The sequence below is a fragment of the Poecilia latipinna genome, unplaced genomic scaffold (assembly GCF_001443285.1).
Source record: "Poecilia latipinna isolate Pla-1442-1.1 unplaced genomic scaffold, P_latipinna-1.0 Scaffold2697, whole genome shotgun sequence".
Classification (NCBI taxonomy): domain Eukaryota; kingdom Metazoa; phylum Chordata; class Actinopteri; order Cyprinodontiformes; family Poeciliidae; genus Poecilia; species Poecilia latipinna.
The window spans coordinates 25,198-42,806 of record NW_015115313.1 but is presented as its reverse complement, the minus strand read 5'-3'; the positions used below and the strand labels follow the sequence as shown (position 1 = coordinate 42,806).

Here is a 17,609-nt window from a genome sequence, read left to right as displayed (position 1 = left end):
TCATAATATACCCACCACACACACACACACACACACACACACACACACACACACACACACACACACACACACACACACAAAAATAACAAGATTTTGTCTTTGGAAGACAGAAATTCCCAGGCCAGATTATTCAATTTTTGATTCTTGACTGAAGTGCGTGGCTACACAGTAACAGAAGGCTGTGAGGCTCTCCAAGAAGTCACTTGGGTGTCTTCCTCAGTATTATAGTCTCCTGAAGCTGTCACAGAACAGGAAATATTTTTAGCTAGCTCACAATGTATTGCTTTATAAATACACTGTTTTTTTGAGTTTTGACAATTTAATACATATTCTACATATCCATGTTGCCCATGATGCAAAATTGTGGAAAGCTGTGCATGTGTAGTTGGGGAATCAAAGTCTAATGACAGAAGACAAGGTTATATTAATTCAAATAAACAATAGAGTGTGTGTTCCTTATTTATTATTTTTTTTTCAGTCACTCACATTTATATTTTGAGCACATAACACGTTTGTTATTTATGTTATAAATGTTAGTTTAGACATTAATAACATAAATAACACATTCCCACTATCTCACATTCATAACCCATTAAAAATTGCCCTCCTTTTGACGCCATTGTTGCCTCCCTTTAAATATCCTGAACATAGTAAAATAGAGTGGTTACATATGGATTTAAAACTGTGTTCACTGGTGTCTCTGTCTGTCTTGCTTTTTCTTTTTCTCCTGAATTGTGATACTAATTTGACCCACTTTTAAAGCCGATGCTTTTGTAGGGTCGCACTCACAGCTAATATGAATTACGTGGGAATAAATCTGACGTCAGGCATGAGAGTCCCACACATTGCTTTATGGAGCACACCTTACTGGTTCCTTAATATGACTTTATACAGAAATTAGTGCAAATGTTGTGGCTTAATGTAACTTATAGATGATAAATGACATAATTTGTAAGCCTAATTTGATTTCAGCCTTTATGTGTCATCTCAAGCATATGTAATTTAAAAACTAATTGGTCATAGTGATAAAAAATGATGCAAACTATAAATCATGAATTATCGTAATAAAAGGTATGAGTTACTTCCCACTGACCAACGATTGTTCTATAATTTAATACATTTCTTTTCTATGGATTAGAAAGATAAGATCATTCCTGTGCCATTACGTTTTCTGGGTAGGACATGATCAGTGAAAAACATAATTCTGCAGCATAACGTTTGTACCATCTAGCCATTAATGTATCCTGAAATCCTGCTACAGTTTCACCTTACTTGTTCTGTAAAACGAGATGTAATTGCAGTTGATTACTGTCTAAGGATCACTGTCTGTTCCCCTCAGTGCTACCGCACACCTCAGCCGGCTCTGTTGACCAATCCCGAGCATAACCAGGTCTCTTTAGGTTAGAGAGCAAGGGCCTCTACATCCTACTGGCCGGTGCTCGGCAACAGCCAGCCACCAGGGACAGCATTGCATAGCCACAGTGGCTGAGATGAGTAATGCTGCTGCCACCCAGGACTTAAAGCATTTAATGAGAGTAATAGCATCTACACGCAAAAAGACAGAGTGACAGCATAGATTACGTGGTAAATCTTTGGGATAATGAAGAATCCTGGGACCCTCACTGGGGAAGTAATAAATTTACTCTTGTAAGAACTGCAATTACCTCTGTCACTGGCTGCCTGTACCCATGTTGTGCAGGAGAAACAGAGTGAGGCATCTCTATTTAACGTCATTAATAATTAAGAAGAGGGAGGAATGCAGTATTTTGTGTGGGAGATTCTAAATTTTAATGGAAAAAAAAAACTGGCATATTTATAGTATTTGGATAAAGAAAACCATAAGGATTTGAGCTGTCCTTTTCTGTTGATCTACTTTCCCTCTTATGCTATGCCCTGCGTGCATGTTGAGTGTGCTTCTTTAAAAGACAATATTTTATTGAGAAGAAACATGAGACAGCAATGAAGAATGTATGGCTTCTATAAAAAATGTTGATTTGAAGATGCTCATAATGGCAAAACCGATCAGACTAATGTTCAAGACGCATTTCCAACAAAGGCTTTACTGATGCTGCAGAAGGTGTTTATTTAAAGGTCATATTCACAGGAAAAAAAAAAAAAAATTGGTTCCCAACGGTCATTATGCTTTATGCTAATAATCAGCACTTACCTTTGCCGAGATTTAGTACCCACAGAGCAATGAATTATTTTTACAGTACAAAGTCCTATAATTGTGCTACTATCTTTCTTCTAGTTGTAGATGGGTTTTACTGCCTTTGTAGTCCTGGTTATGCTGGCCTGAGATGTGAGGAAGACATTGATGACTGCGTGAACAGTTTGTGCAGTCCCAACTCTGTCTGTAAGGATCTCCATCAGGTGAGTGGGGTTTTTTTGCAAATATATATATATATATATATATATATATATATATATATATTTATTTATTTTTTTTTTTAAAGCTTCAAACTGGGATGTGTCCTGTAGGCATATATATTATTAGCAGTATTTGATAACAGAAGGATAGTTACGTTATATTTTAATGGGAGAAATGCATGTTACATTTTTATGGCTCCTTTGCAGTGTAAAGTATTCAGTCTGGTTATCCTATTGAAACTGAGTAAACTGGTAGCTTGGCCCACACAGCTTCATTTCAATACATTAGAACGTCATTAAAACATTTAATTATAATTCAATTCAAAGCAATATATTTTTTCAGTTCATTACACAAAGTGATTTTTAAGTGTCTGTAGCGGTTAATTAAAAGCAATTAAAAGGAAGGGTTGTTAATTGAAAAATGTTGCATTGTATTATGGGTTGCACAATCATGGGAGACCTTCTCAGTTGTCCTGCAGCCAGTCGCTGGCACCCTCCACAAGAAAAACCAGCCACGAAATGTGACCGTTCACAGTGTTGCAACCAAACATATCAATGAAAATGTGCCTGTAATGAAAAAAGTGTGATAGAAAAAGCTATTAAAGTAATACATCTACTATAGCCTTGAGAGTATTCTAAATCAAGGCTCTTTCTGGATTTGTTGAGGAGATTTACAAGCACACACTTAAAAAGCTTCGACAGATTTTAACTTAAGAACATTTAAGAAGAAGTTTTTCTTGAAACTGAAGAAGAGCTTTTTAAATGTAATGGTAAATTCAGGAAAAATACAAAATACAAAGAAAAATCCTACTGTTGCTCCTTTTCTAACTTTAAGTGGAATTCCCTAAAACTCCTTTTAGATACAACTGAACATGATAAACAGACTAGAATGGCATCTCAGGCAATATGTTTTTAATCCTAATGTTGGGGAATAATTTTCATTATCTCATTATTCAAATAGGGATGGTTTTCGGAAACTTCTTGTTTACACTTCTTGTTTGTCTCTGTGAACACCTTGTCCTGTGGAGCTTTTGCTTATTTTGGAGAATTGCAGTCCCTGAAGGTGACTTAGCAGCAAAAATGAGATTATGTTCTTTTGCCAGGGGTAAGGAATTGGAGTCTCCTGGAGGTATCTAATTTATCACAAGATGACGGCATTTCCCTCTCTGCCTTTTGAGCCTATATGGTGCAAATTATAACAGACAAAGTTTAAAGGCTTCCCTCCGCTGCATGAAATAGTGGTTATATTGCATTAGGCCAAAAGTTGCTTTAGAGCATTCAACAGTATGTTGACATGTTAGGATTCGCATCAACCCTTCACTGCAGCCCCTTATATTGTACGTAAAGAGGTATTTACATCAGAAAGCAATGGGCACAAAACATTTATCCGCCATGTTGTGATTTATCATCATAACTCATAATGCAAAAATGGCTAAGTGACAAGCAGTCCACATGTTGATTCAAATCCACAAGGTTTAAATAGAACTGTAGAGACAATTTATGACACAGGATCTCCAAAAATACTAATACATACATACATTTCAGGGGGTTATTATTATTTTTTAATTTGCTATTAACAACCTTTCCCTGTAAGAAAGCACAGTTGTAATACCGCATGCTTATAAAAGCTCATATTGTGTATATTGAATGGCACTGAGGAACAGGCTTTCATAATGTCCGTAGGGTGGAGAGTAGGAGGAATACATCTGCATAGTGGTAATAGGAAAATGTAAGACTACCATGACTCTATGAGTTTAAACAGATTTCCGGAGGAAAGAATATTTGTTCATGAGTAGGAAGTTATATTCTGCAGTATTTTTTATTCATAATGTTTTCAAATGTTTTAAGAATTCCATCATCTGTTTCTTGCTCAAGAAATTAGCGGGATGTAATATCTGCTACATGACAAACCAATTAACAGCTTCTTGTTGCATATGCATCCCATTCAAAAGATGTGACATTGCAATTTGTACCTATCTTTAGCTTAAACACTTTTAATACCAAGTGCAGACGAGTCAAAATTTCCCTCTGTTTATCTAGTAGTGTTTCCAATTTTTCTGTTGCAGAGCTATGACTGTGTGTGTCAGTCCGGATGGGAGGGGAAATACTGCCAACGAGAAATTGATGAATGTTTGTCGCTGCCTTGCAAAAACAACGCCACCTGCGCAGACCTTCTTGACGGCTACAAGTAGGTTGTGCTATTTGGCTCGAGGGCATTGTCCTCACAATTCGCATCAGATATTTAATAAATGCATAAAAAGAAGCTGTTTAGAGGCAGCAATATGTCCTTCCACTGACAGCGGGGATAATGAATTGCAGATGGCAAGTAAAACAAATGAGACAATCAATGGCTAACAGCATGAAAAGGTTTCAGGGGATCTGGGACTCATCGGAGAAGAGAGCCAGTGGTGCAGCTTCGGCTTATGCCCCGCTCTCACTGGGGACACGTAAAAGTGCTTCAGGTGGAAAAGTTGGGGGTTGGACAGGAATGCAATGAGGAATCGTTGCCAACTGTGTAGCGCTTGCTGTCACTAAGTGAAATATCCACCTGGCTTTAGAGCAAGTACTTCAGATTCACACACACACATAGACACGCAGGTATTCTCATTCTCTATCCCATGTCCCTCTTTCTATGTTAAGCATGCAAGCATTTCCTTTTAATCCCCACTCAGCACTCTCACCTTTGGTGTCCTACATTCAGCCATCCAGAATTAAAAGCTTCTCTCACCAGCAGTGCAATTAACCTGCAAATTTCCCACACTGTCTTACACAAAGATGCAGGACAGAAGTGCCGGCGTGTATGACATTATACTTGTATGCTAGAGAATGTGTAGAATGTAAAATACCGCACATTACTCTACAATAGCATGCAAAGTATTAATGTCCGTTTGATCACTTTCATTTTATTGTAATGTTAGAGTGACAGATTTGGATGTTTTTGTTTTGTTTTTTTTTTCACAAATTTTTTTTTTACAAATAGTCTATGGTCATATTTTCACACTTTTTACTCTTATGCAATCGTATTGTTTCTGTGGATGTATTTTATTGGAACTTACTGTAACATAGTAAAAATATGCTTCACTTTCAAGTGGAAGGATTCAAAGTTGAATATTTTTCACAAATAAAAATAAAAGTGTTTTGCATTGAGAATACCGTAGCTATTGTCTACAACACTCTAAAAATCAGCGCCTTATCAAACCTTTGGCCTATTCTCAAGTCGTTTGACCATAGTGATGATAAATGCAAGTTGACGGGCAGTGGTTGTTTTCTTCCACATGTAGCACTTTTCACGTTGGCCACAAAGTGCAATTTTGGTCTCATCTGAGCAGAGCGCATTTTCCGTATGTTTGTTGTGTTCCCTTGTGTAAAACTGGGCACACAAGTATCAGGGGAACTTGCTTCATTTACTCATTAGAATGCTTCTGAGGGCAATTAGCTGCATGGAAGTTTGTTTTGGGTGTGAGACTAAAACGGAAAGCACAGTACACTTTTGTTGTTTTTCATGCATAAATATGCACATTTTGTAAAAAATTTTAAATTATCCTAGCCTGTTGTACATTCTTTTGGATCAAATTATACTATTTTTAGTAAGTGCACAATATTTTTTGTTATAATTTTTGGCTTATTGTATTATGTCATTCATTTTAAGTTTTTATATATTTAAATGTATGACTGACCACGACAAAAACAAGAAACAAGTCTCCCCAGGACGTTTTGAGTTATTTATAGATTCTGAAAGTGTGGATTGACGTGAAACAACATAGAAATAAAAATATTTGAATGTTGACACTACGGAAATAAGATCCAAGCCGGCGCTTGGTCCACCCAGACGTCTTGCACAGTTGAATGGTTGCCATGGGAGATTAAAGGATTTCTCAAGCAATCATGAAAGAACAAAGGCAACACTAGCTATGTTTTTGATGAGGGAACGACATTGTAAAATCATGAACGTACTTAATTTACTGAACTACTTATAAAACGCCCTTTCTTGTACGTAATTTATTTAGGAATTGTTTTATTAGTGTTATTAAATTACTGTTATTAAATTACTTCTACATGTCTCCTGTCACTTGTATTCAAGGTGTTTTTGTTCACCGGGCTGGACAGGTGTGGACTGTGCACAGGATGTGAATGAGTGTGATTCTGGACCCTGTCTAAATGGAGCTCGGTGCACGCAGTCAGACATACCTGGGGAGTTCTCCTGCACCTGTTCCCCCTTCTTCACTGGCCTCTTGTGTGACCTGCCTTATGACCCCTGCGACTCCCTCCACAACCCCTGCCTGCACGGTTCCACCTGCCTGACACGCTCCAATGGAACAGCCTCTTGCAGATGCCCAGCTGGTGAGAGAACTCTTTGCAGCAGCCTCATAGTTTCGTTTCTATAATTTGCTCCCATTTTCAGTAATTTCTACATGAAGTATTTAAATAGCTGTTGTAAAGCTCAATCGAAGTTGCAAAGAAAAAGTAGCATATATGCTTTATCTGAATTATATTATTTCTATAAAATGTTGCTTTATTAACAGATATTAAAGCAATTCTAGAAAGCCCAGCAGTTGCTTGCTCTTTTGCTTTTCTCCCACACTCAATGGATGCCGCATCACTGCCGAACCAACAAATATATGTTGGTAAGGCATATATTTGTGCGGCACAGATGTGTTGTCAGACTTAAATGCCTGGCATAAGTAAAAAAAAATAATAATATGGTGAGATCAGAGAGTGCAGAACTTAACTGGGATAAAACTGTATTATACTGATTGCAAAATAACTGTCTATTCTGATTTTATTTTTATTTTTTGGGTATATCCTGCTATGCGGTTTAGCCAGTCTGAAGCAATTTAAAAAATAGGAAATGAATGTTGAAAATATCACCTTAGCTTATTAAAGGTTTAACTTTTATCAAGTATTTATTCTCTCTCTGTCTCTTTCTCTCTTCCTCTGTCTCTTTTTCTCTCGTTTGCTGAAGTTTACATAAATGATTTTCAAACTAATTTTAAGTTATTATCTTGAACAGTCATAGAACGAGAGAAAGTCTGAGAAAGAACAAAGAGAAAGTCTAAGAAAGAACATGCCCAGGTGGTCTGAGACCGCCTGGGCATGTCAGACACTTAAACCAAACCATGAAAATAGAACGTAAGAAAATGCCTCCTTCTGGATCAGACGGATGATGACTTTCTTGGAAAATAATTGCATTTCTGCTCCAGGTTTGCAGCCTCTGAGTAAGTGCATGCTACTCTGTAATATTTATACGCAATAAACTCTGTAATATTTTATCAGAAATATCCAGAAATGTTTTTTTGATGAATGAAGGGTATTTCATTACACATATATTGTATGTTTGCAGAATTTACAAGTATATATCTGGTATATAGATCTTTATACGTTTGATAAGTTTAAAAAAAATTCTCACTGTCTAGTGAAACTAGTATTTTCCTGTATTAAGTAAGCTAAGCATAACCCAACTTTTTTATTTGCTAACTGCCACAATACTAAGTGAGTATTTCTTTATTTTTATTTAAACACTCTTTAAATTCAGAAGTTTGCACGTATTTACTTACCATCAGGTAAAATTGCCATTAAAGTGCATGACATGGGTTAACATTTTGATTATCCATCCATTATCCAACACACTTATCCCTTGCGGGGTTGCCATGGGTACTGCTGCTTCTCACCATCCCAACCCAAATGACCAAACAGAGGATCTCATCCACAAACTTAAGGAATTTGGTTCTATAAAAGCAAAATGAATAAATGAAACACAGTAACATCAGTAAACATGATGTACAGAGATCCTTAAAATAAATGATACAAAATATTTAAAAGGCCAGCTTAAAAAAAGGCCATTTATTCAGGGTAAAATTGTTTTATCCAGAATTATTTAACACATTAACATCAATAACATATTGGTGTTTGCTTTTTTAAACTTATCAGGTGGTTGAGCATTCCTGTACACAAATCTGCTTGTATTTAACAAACATCTGGTTGCATGTAGATTTTACATGGATTTTTGCTTGCATCGAAAATGAAAATTTTAGTTCTGTTAGATTTTATCCGACATTTATATCATAGAAATTGATTTATTTTTTCTTTACTTGCTAACTTCTCATCATACAGGTTGGATGCTATGAGGTTGCGCTGTAACTAATGGCTCTCTCTGCACAGAGATGAAAGAGATGTTGCCAGATATAAATAGAGCAGCTGGGTTAGTTTCAGAAAGGTTCCTTGGAGAGGAATAGGAAATTGGGAACTGGCTGCATACATTACAACAAGAGCTTTGCGTGGGCTTGGTCGTTTTCTCTTCACACAAGCGACTGTGACTCACTACTCTTCCTTATTATTCACCATAAATCCAACCTACATAACAGTCACAGAGCTGTTATACAACTTGTGACTTGAGTTGTTATTTACCATTGAACGTAGGTTATAAGTCAAGGAAATTGTGTTGGCTTCACAGTATGTCTAATTAGATTTTTGAAAAATCTGCATATGTCTGCAAATTTAATCCCGAAGGCAAATTGTGTGTCACATTCTGTAGATGACCATCGGACATGAATGTTTTCAAGGTTATTTCACTTTTATTTGGTTCATTTATTGTTCTGTATAGCTTCTGGTGAATGTTCACTAAAGGACACTGAAACGTAAAAAGATTTGTTTTTAATGGAGACTTATTAGTCTTATTATGGACCTTGAGTGTTAACTAAGTTCAAAAGCAGTTTCGCAGTAGTTGGTGGTCAAAGACAGCCTGCAGGTGTGTGTACTACAGAACTGCTTCGAAATTCATCCATCCGTACCTGCTTCATCTTCTTTAGGCCCATGGAGGCCTAAAGCTCAACCTTGCTGTCTTTGGACCAGAGGAAAAATACACTTTGAATATGACCCCAGTTTACCACAGGGCTTTTGCAGAGCCAGAACATCATATGCACTCAAGGCCATATTTATGGTCAATTTAGCATTTCTGATTTTTTTTTTTCATATGTCTCTGGACTATGAGGTAAATGTGAGCTACAAAAAAAAAAAAAAAAAAAAAAAAAGGAACAAGGATAGCATGGAAATTTCATACAGAAAATATGTGGCTAGCTTGACATCAGAACTGGAATTTAATTTTGATTTTATGGAAGTGCAGTTGCTCCCCTAGTTTAAACATATTAATCTTTGAACTGCAGTCCAAATGTAACAACAGAAACCAATGCATATTATTTTTCCATTACAATGAAATTGAATTTCTGTCCATTTACCATATGTGGGATTTAACACAAGGACTGAAATTGTGTAGACCCTTTCTAGTCTAACTAGGTGGCAGATTGACAAGTGGCAGGAGGAAGCTGGGATCAAGCCCACAACATTTAGATAACAAGACATCGACTCTTCAAACTGAGTCACAGTCACCCCGTAGCGTGTTTTCTTGAAAACCAAAAATGTTTCCAAAATCACATTTGGAGGACTATCAAACTTGTCATCAAATTTTATACAATAGATCCAATCTGATATATTAATCAGGATCTTCTACACCTGCTGCTACAGATATTTTCACATCCATAATACTTAAGAATTGTTTTTGTTCCTGGTGTTAAATAGGATAACATGAACACACTCCATAGGTACTGTCAGCAATACTACTACATTCTTGTGTGTCAAGAATGACACGTATTATCTTTGTGTTCATGGGATATTTTAGTCATTTTTAATAAAGACAATTATTTGTAATGAATTTTGTAGCATAATCATTTTCACAGAAGATTGATTTTATTAGGGGTGCACCGATTGCAGTTTTCTGGCTGATCAACAATCTTTAAAAAGCCTGACCTTCCGATTCCGATTTTGGCCAACATAAATTTTTTAGTCCGTATTGCTAAATTTAGTAAGAAAGTTGCTAAATTTTTATAGAGCGCTGGAAACAGTGGGGTGACTATTGTCAACTGCAATCATTCATGTCCTGGTGGATGGATCTTATCTACCTCTCCTCCACAGACAGATAAGCTCAGCAGATAAGATTTCTTTAAGGAAATCATGCCTGATTTTATTGGTGCACCACTTAATTTCATGGTTAAAGTGATTTTTCTGTGAACATAAAACCACTTGAAATATTTCAAAAATCAGGAAAAAAAAAAAAACAGCAGCAAAAGAACTATTTTATATGCCTATGTGTATAAGAGTGTTTGTGTGAAGAAATAGCCTAAGTATCTTTTCATACAAAGAGCTTTTTAGTGGTATACCTTGCAGCTATGACACCTATGATGCGTCATAGCTGGCAAGCATTTATAATTCCAATGTTTGATCTATAAGCAAACCCAATTATCAATATGCATTTAGACAAATGTTGAGCCAACACACAGAGAAACACCAAAGCTATGCAGGTAGTAATGGCAGCCAGCTACAGTAGTGAACATACCAAATAGGCTAATGTAATGATGGATTGGTGGAATCCTATTTCCTTCAGAAACTAAACTTTATTTGGTAACACTTTATTTGAAGGGGGTTGAATAAGACTGACATAACACCTGTCATGAACATGAATAAGCCTTCATGAATATTTATGACTGTTGTCATAAAGCGTCATTCGGTAAATTATGACACTTTTAATACAAAGTTGACATTATTCAAAATGTCTTTGTTATGACAACTTGATATTAACCAGGAAATCATTACTGTTTAAACTTTACCTTTAATAACATAAAGTTACCCAATTTTTAAAGTGCAATCAGTAATACTTTTATAACAAATTTATATCAGTAATGATTTCTTGATTAATGTCAAGTTGTCATAACAAAGACATTTTGAATAATGTCAACTTTCTATTAAAAGTGTCATAATTTACCGAATGACACTTTATGACAACAGTCATAAATATTCATGAAGGCTTATTCATGTTCATGACAGGTGTTATGTCATGTTAATGAAAGTGTCATGACAGTCTTATTCACCCCCCCTTCAAATAAAGCGTTACCCTTTATTTTTATTATAGATAAACTGTATTAGAATTAAGATAGGTTGGTGCTCAAAACTAGCTGGGGAAACCCATAGAGACTCTATGAAAAAAATACACTACATATAAACTTATACCATGTGATTGACTGAACCATCTTTTACTTCATTTATCATAGGTTGTTTTCAAACAGTCAGATGAATGGATCAAAGCTCCTGTATTTGTCTATCAGCAAGAACGGAAACTTTTTTTTTCTAAATAAAGACTTAAGTTTCTCTACTTTGGTACCAGCTTTTGAAGGACTATCACCTGTAAAACTTGGACTCAACTACTGGATTTTGGAATGAAGCCCAATCCTGAATATTCATTTACCTTAACTCGTAAACTTTGAACTCTACATACAGTATGTAATATTGTGAGACTTTTACCGTGGAAAGCAACTATTGGAAGATATTGCTGACAAGTTTGTAAAATAAGTTACTGTATTTTATGGTGTGACAAAAAATAAGATGTCAAGAAATGTTTCCACTACCACTGTAGAGATGTAGACTCAGGTTGCCTCTTCAAAATAAGGTGTAGTTGTCAAATAAATAGGCACACAAGATTCTAATAATTCTGATCATTTTACAGCAAATGAGCAAAAATGGAAAATGAAATCAAACTTACTCAAAAACTGCTGGACAGTTTGTTTTTTAAAGCCAGTATTTTACTCAGAATGTTGAGTTTTAATTCAAATTTCAAGAAATCAAATTTTAAAACAAATCAGTTCCTGTAATCTGTGCCATACAAAATACACAGTTTGAAATGTGAAAATCAATGACTGGTTGATTGAACTGAGCTAGAGGATTTTCTTTGTCAAGACTTTTTATCAAGGCTGTCTTTGATCAAATAAGTTACACAGTTCTTCAGAAAAAAATATGCATTCTTACTGTAGGGTAACAGATTTTTCTTTGTCAGACTTTCTGCACAGATTGTTTTTATAAAGATAAGTGTGTGGTCATAGTTTTCCCAAAGTACTTAATTTAGGGTTAGGGGATTTTTAAAAATTGTTGATGTGGCAACTTTAGTGTTCCTCAGTTCTTCATGTTCTAAAAGGCAGTCATTTAGAGGTTTCTAGTGGGACTAACATTAAAGGATTTTTGCACAACACAGTCACAATGGGAGTGAGTTTTGTCTACAAAGGTACACCGTGTGAACCTGGAGGGCAAAAACCAAAGTTTGCTGAATGAAATAAAAAGAAAATATAGGTGCAACAGTCATCCTTTGATCATGGAGAGATTGTATAGGCAGGTTTTGTTCTTGCGAACAATGACTGTGCTGAGACTCTGACCAGGAGGCTAAAGTCATCTTTTCTGACCGGCACAGCTGTTCCGCTTTCCTCCTAATGAGGAGACCCAGCGGGGAGTGGCAAACCTCATAGAAGAGAAACCTGAAAATGAAGGAGTTAGGGGAGTGTGTGTGTAGTGCGTAGGGTTCCTGGTCAACAACAACAACAAACGAAACAAATAACACTTAGCTTTTTTACAATGAACCATATTGTCACCAGCGGCTTGACATTCAATGTACGTATAGAGAGGTTATAACACTGACCCTAACCTTGGAACATTGAGTGTGCTTCCTGTCGCCTACTTAGGCTGGATCTGTGAAGCCTTTACGGGGGACAGGCTCGACCACCAAAGGATTTCTCTTTTTCAAATGAGAGATTTGGTTTCCTGTCTTCTTGCTAAGAACACAATATATACGGTATATGTTAGAAACTATTTTAATTTGGCCTACCATAGAGATCTGTAGTCTATCGGCTAATATTTGTTGATGACAAAATTGGCTGACATCAAAACACAGCAAGCAGGAATCCAGTTAGTCACCATTGAGATAATGCCCGTCATTGCCAGGTCTTCCTTGAAATGAGATGTTTTTTAAAGAAGACCTGGCAATAATAGGCAGCAGCATAAAATAAAACGGTTACAAATGTAAATAACATCCACAAAAACAACCTAAAAAGTTGTAATACCTACAAATTCCACTCAATATGGCTTAATCAGTGTTTTCACATTGATTAAGAGTGAAGTGCATTAGAGTAGAGATGCATTAAGCATTTTCTCAATGCTGATGAGAATTAGACAATTATTAGTTTGACCAGAGCAGATGGTCAGTGAAAGCACTATACTTAAATACTAACAGATAATGCAAACAGCAACACTCAACAGAGTGGGAATTGTTAAAAATATGTTCAGAAAACCGGGAGATTTAGATTTGAAAATATTTTTATTCAACCAAGAAGTTTGTTTCCCCACAGTAGTGAGATGCACACCTTTCAAAAGATTGTGCAAAAAAAAAAATTCAAATATTACATTGAAGTTATCTGTTTTTACATTTTATTTAGTCCCCTTAACTCTCACCTCAACATGTGTCCTCATGACAGTAAAAGGGTTACAAAGTGCCATGTCTAAAAAATTTTTATTTTTCTCAATAATCAACAGAAAAAGTGTTTTTATGTGAGAGAAATCAAACTTTTATGATTGCTGCGTAATATTTTCAATGTTTTCACTGGTACTTTGACTAAATCTACATCAGGAGCGGTACTGGCAGTTTCCTGGGCAAGCAACATTCAGCTCCCTGTGGTTTAATCTGTTAGTGTCTTCAGTATACTGGTGTGGTCACGCTTCAGGAATAAGTCTCTGCAGTCTGGAGTTTAGTTGAACATCGAAGATTTTATTACAAACTGCAGCCTAAGTCAGCACATCTGAATCATGAGGAATTCTTGGCCCGATCACAAAGAAGTCCCCCCGCTGGACAACGTCCCAGTTATAAGGCTCTGACAAACACATATTGCCCAAAGTAAACACATTACCACATACTTTTATGTTCCACATTTATGTCTTCTTTGGGTCCTGAGGGTGGATTGTCTGCTGCTGCATCTGGAGTACATAGATTAAGCTTGTATTTTGAACTCGGTGTCTTTTGACCTTTGACCTGACGGTTTTTCCCAAACATTCTGTTGTGGGATTGAGTCCTCTGAAGTGAAGGGGGTGATGGATGATGGGTAAAGGGGAGGAATGGTGATGGGTCAAACCTGCTAAAGAACTGGTTCAGGTTTGAGTTTGCCTCCTGCTACACATTTGAGTAATGAGCCACAGTTGAGCTATGCCAGTTAAAGAATTGACACACACCTAATATAAACCGAGAGAATGCACCACCTCAGATGAGTTGAAAAGTCTTTTCTTATTACATTTGTTTTGTCCTTTTGTAAAGGAGTTGGATTGTGTGAAGCATAGCAGACCTGTTTCAACTGATAAACCAGCTGCCCCAACAGATGAAGTATATCTAAATAGGCAGGTTTACTTTATGGCATCGTAGAAGATCATTCTTTCTGTGTCACACGAAAATAAAGAAACACTGTATAGAAAATAAATTAAAAACACACAAAAAAAAACTTTCAGTAATGATGAAAAATATCAAATAAAAAAACATAGCCAATATATGATAAGACCATGCAGTATTTTATAAACCAAGAAGGAATATTTTCCAACCTTCCTCTTTCAAACAAGTAGCCAGTGCAATGATTGCACTGACCTGATGTTTGAATGCAAATTATATTTTATGTATTACTTTCTGTATTAGAGAAGAATTGCTCCACACTTGGATTTATAGAAATTGCCGTGGCTTAGATGAAGGGATCCTGTTGATCATACAGGTTAGTTTTTTTAAGCTTTTTCTTTGTATATTTGTTTTTTATTACTAATACTTTTAGCATTGTGCCTTAGGAAACCAGCAAAGTAACTTTAAATGTCAATGTAGCTGTACTTAAAACTCTCAAGATAAAATCAAAAATTAAAGGTCAAAGATTGGCCATTTAGGATGCAATTCACTGCATGTAAATTAAGGACAATGGTTTTGCTTAATATTTTGAAAGTGAAGGCACGCAGAGAATAAATAAGCATTATTATGTTGAAAATGTTAGGTTTCGAATTAAAGAGTGTTCCCCATTGGGGAAGGGTCAGAAAAGGTCAGTAATATTTGATTGTTGAGGGCAAAGGCTAATCTTTTCCTTAACTTTGAGACCTCTGTTCCAAACGTAGACAACTGATACATACAAGAAGTGGCGGAAAATCATTATTAAATCAACTGTGTTCATAAAAAACGGGTAAATACATAAAGAAACATTTCCATCTTTAACTCTAGAATGTTTCATACTCTGTGAAGAAATGCACGATTTTTATATCTTTAAATCTCTAAATCAGCAGAATATTAATAACAAAATCTATCTACTTATGGTATATAACAGCACAGCATAGCTGTCAGATATGTGAGATATTAATCAAAATTCACTGAGAACATGAGCATATTTACAGTTTTGTTGAATAACACAGATTTTCTGTTTTAAATTTTTCCAGCAAAAATTCTAATGCTTTTAACATTTATGTAATATATAGACAGAATAAACTAGCAGTAGCATGAAAAACTAAACTGGAATTATCTGCTATGGGGAAAAGGAGGGCCTGAACTGTTAATGACACCCCAAAACTTTCTTCCTTATTGAGGAATATTTTCATAGGTTGCCTCAATGGCAATGATCCTCATAAACTGGTTTCAAAAGTATTTATTGCTAAAATTCTGTCATTTTATCCCAACAAATAATAAAATAAAAGAATAGAAAGTGTTGCACTTTGTTGATTCTCAAAGACTTATGTAATCGCTCAAACCCAGTAACCTCCATAGTTTATTTTAATCATTTGAGAAAATACAGCTTTATTAATCTTAATTCTTTATAAAAGTTAGATTTTTCTTTCTAACAATAAAAAGACTTGCAATCCCAAACGTTTATTACATGATTATGAAGCACAGAGGAAAGAACAAGTGCATCTAGCCGTTTCTGCTGTTGTCACAGGCCATTTATTGGTGATGTTTGTTTATGGTTCAAGGCCTGATTGTGCTTTGAAAAATAGGTAGGAAGCCAGTCCTTCTGACAAAATTAATATAGGTATTTTAGTTTGCTGTTTATAGCTTTAAGTGGCTTTCTGCGGGTGGCTTACAATATTTTCTTATAGTATGTGTAGAGCTATAGAAGGAAAAACAGAAGCTATGGGTTGTGTTTAATGATCTCAAATAAGTGGTTTGGCAGTTTGAAGCCGACTAGATCTTTGCTACATGTAAAACTGCTGTGGTCACAGTTAATAATGCCTCTTGAAAACACAAAAGCAGAGTGTGATAAAAAGACTGCATAGGCACGCTGTGGGCTTGACATCAGCTGTGGTTAAGCACTTGCACATCATAGTAAGGAAGAGGTTGGTGGAGTCATTTATACATAATGCTTAAAAATAGGTCCCAGGTTGGTTACAGCTGTACGGTAAACAAATTTTAAATAAACTCGGTGTTTAATCATTTTGTGCCTTCATTTGCAGAGCTGAAGAGGTGGTCCAGGTGTTGAAGAGAGTGGTAAATAGGCTTCACTATCCTGGTTATATGCAAGACTTTTCTATTCTCAACCCACTTATTCAAGTAACCCACTTTTTGGTTGCATGAAGGATTGAATTCTGTACTCTTTGAACTGCAGAAACAGAACCTGGTGGTTACATATGTTTGTTATTTTCTTTTTAAGAAATGAACATAAATCAGATTCAAATATAATTTATAGTGTTTCTGCTCTGGTTTAACAGTTTATGTATGCAATTTAAATTATTATTTTTTACGTGATTTCAAATAAAAAAAAATAAAAAATACTAGTGAGAAACTTGTCAGTCACAGGAACCGAACAAGTTTCAGCTTGAGGCATGAACAGAACCTCAATCTGGCTTTTTAGAAACTCAAAATATCCAATTATATATAAACTTGATATAAAATGAAGTCCAAGGAAGCACAAAAATTAGGCAATGAAAAGTTATATTTTCCTGCAATAGCATCTTTGGTTTGTCTAGATTTTGAGAGTACATTGCAGAGTGCAGTTACCCGAAAGCCTGAATAAAATACAGGAGAGAATATTTCTTCTATCTTTTAAAATGTAAGTGACACAAGCCAAATTCAAAAATGTTTCTACAATTTTGGATGTCTTGGACTTATTTATAATCTAAGTTCTTCAAGACATACATGCAGTATCTGCTGAACTAATAGTAGCTAGTAATAGCTTTGGTATTTATTAACATATGCTGACAAATTATATTTTAAAAATTATTGTAAAACTGTGTTGATCTTGGAAATCAGCTGCAAAACTAACCAAATAAACAGTTTGAAAACCAATTTCAGCTTTTTTTTTTTTTTTTTTTTTGAAAATTTGAATATTAAAAAATTTTTTTTTTTTTTTAAATTTTTTTGGGCCAATTGG

The 17,609-nt window shown here is 35.5% G+C and overlaps 1 protein-coding gene across 1 annotated transcript in view; it reads left to right on the top strand.

Moving 5' to 3' along the window:
- LOC106938809 (neurogenic locus notch homolog protein 2-like) overlaps positions 1 to 17,609 on the top strand; it is a 71,400-nt gene that overhangs the window by 32,316 nt on the left and 21,475 nt on the right. The window contains exons 16-18 of the mRNA XM_015020985.1: positions 2,252 to 2,373; positions 4,437 to 4,558; positions 6,452 to 6,711. Coding sequence (XP_014876471.1) covers positions 2,252 to 2,373; positions 4,437 to 4,558; positions 6,452 to 6,711 — 504 coding nt within the window. The remainder of the gene's footprint in view (positions 1 to 2,251; positions 2,374 to 4,436; positions 4,559 to 6,451; positions 6,712 to 17,609) is intronic.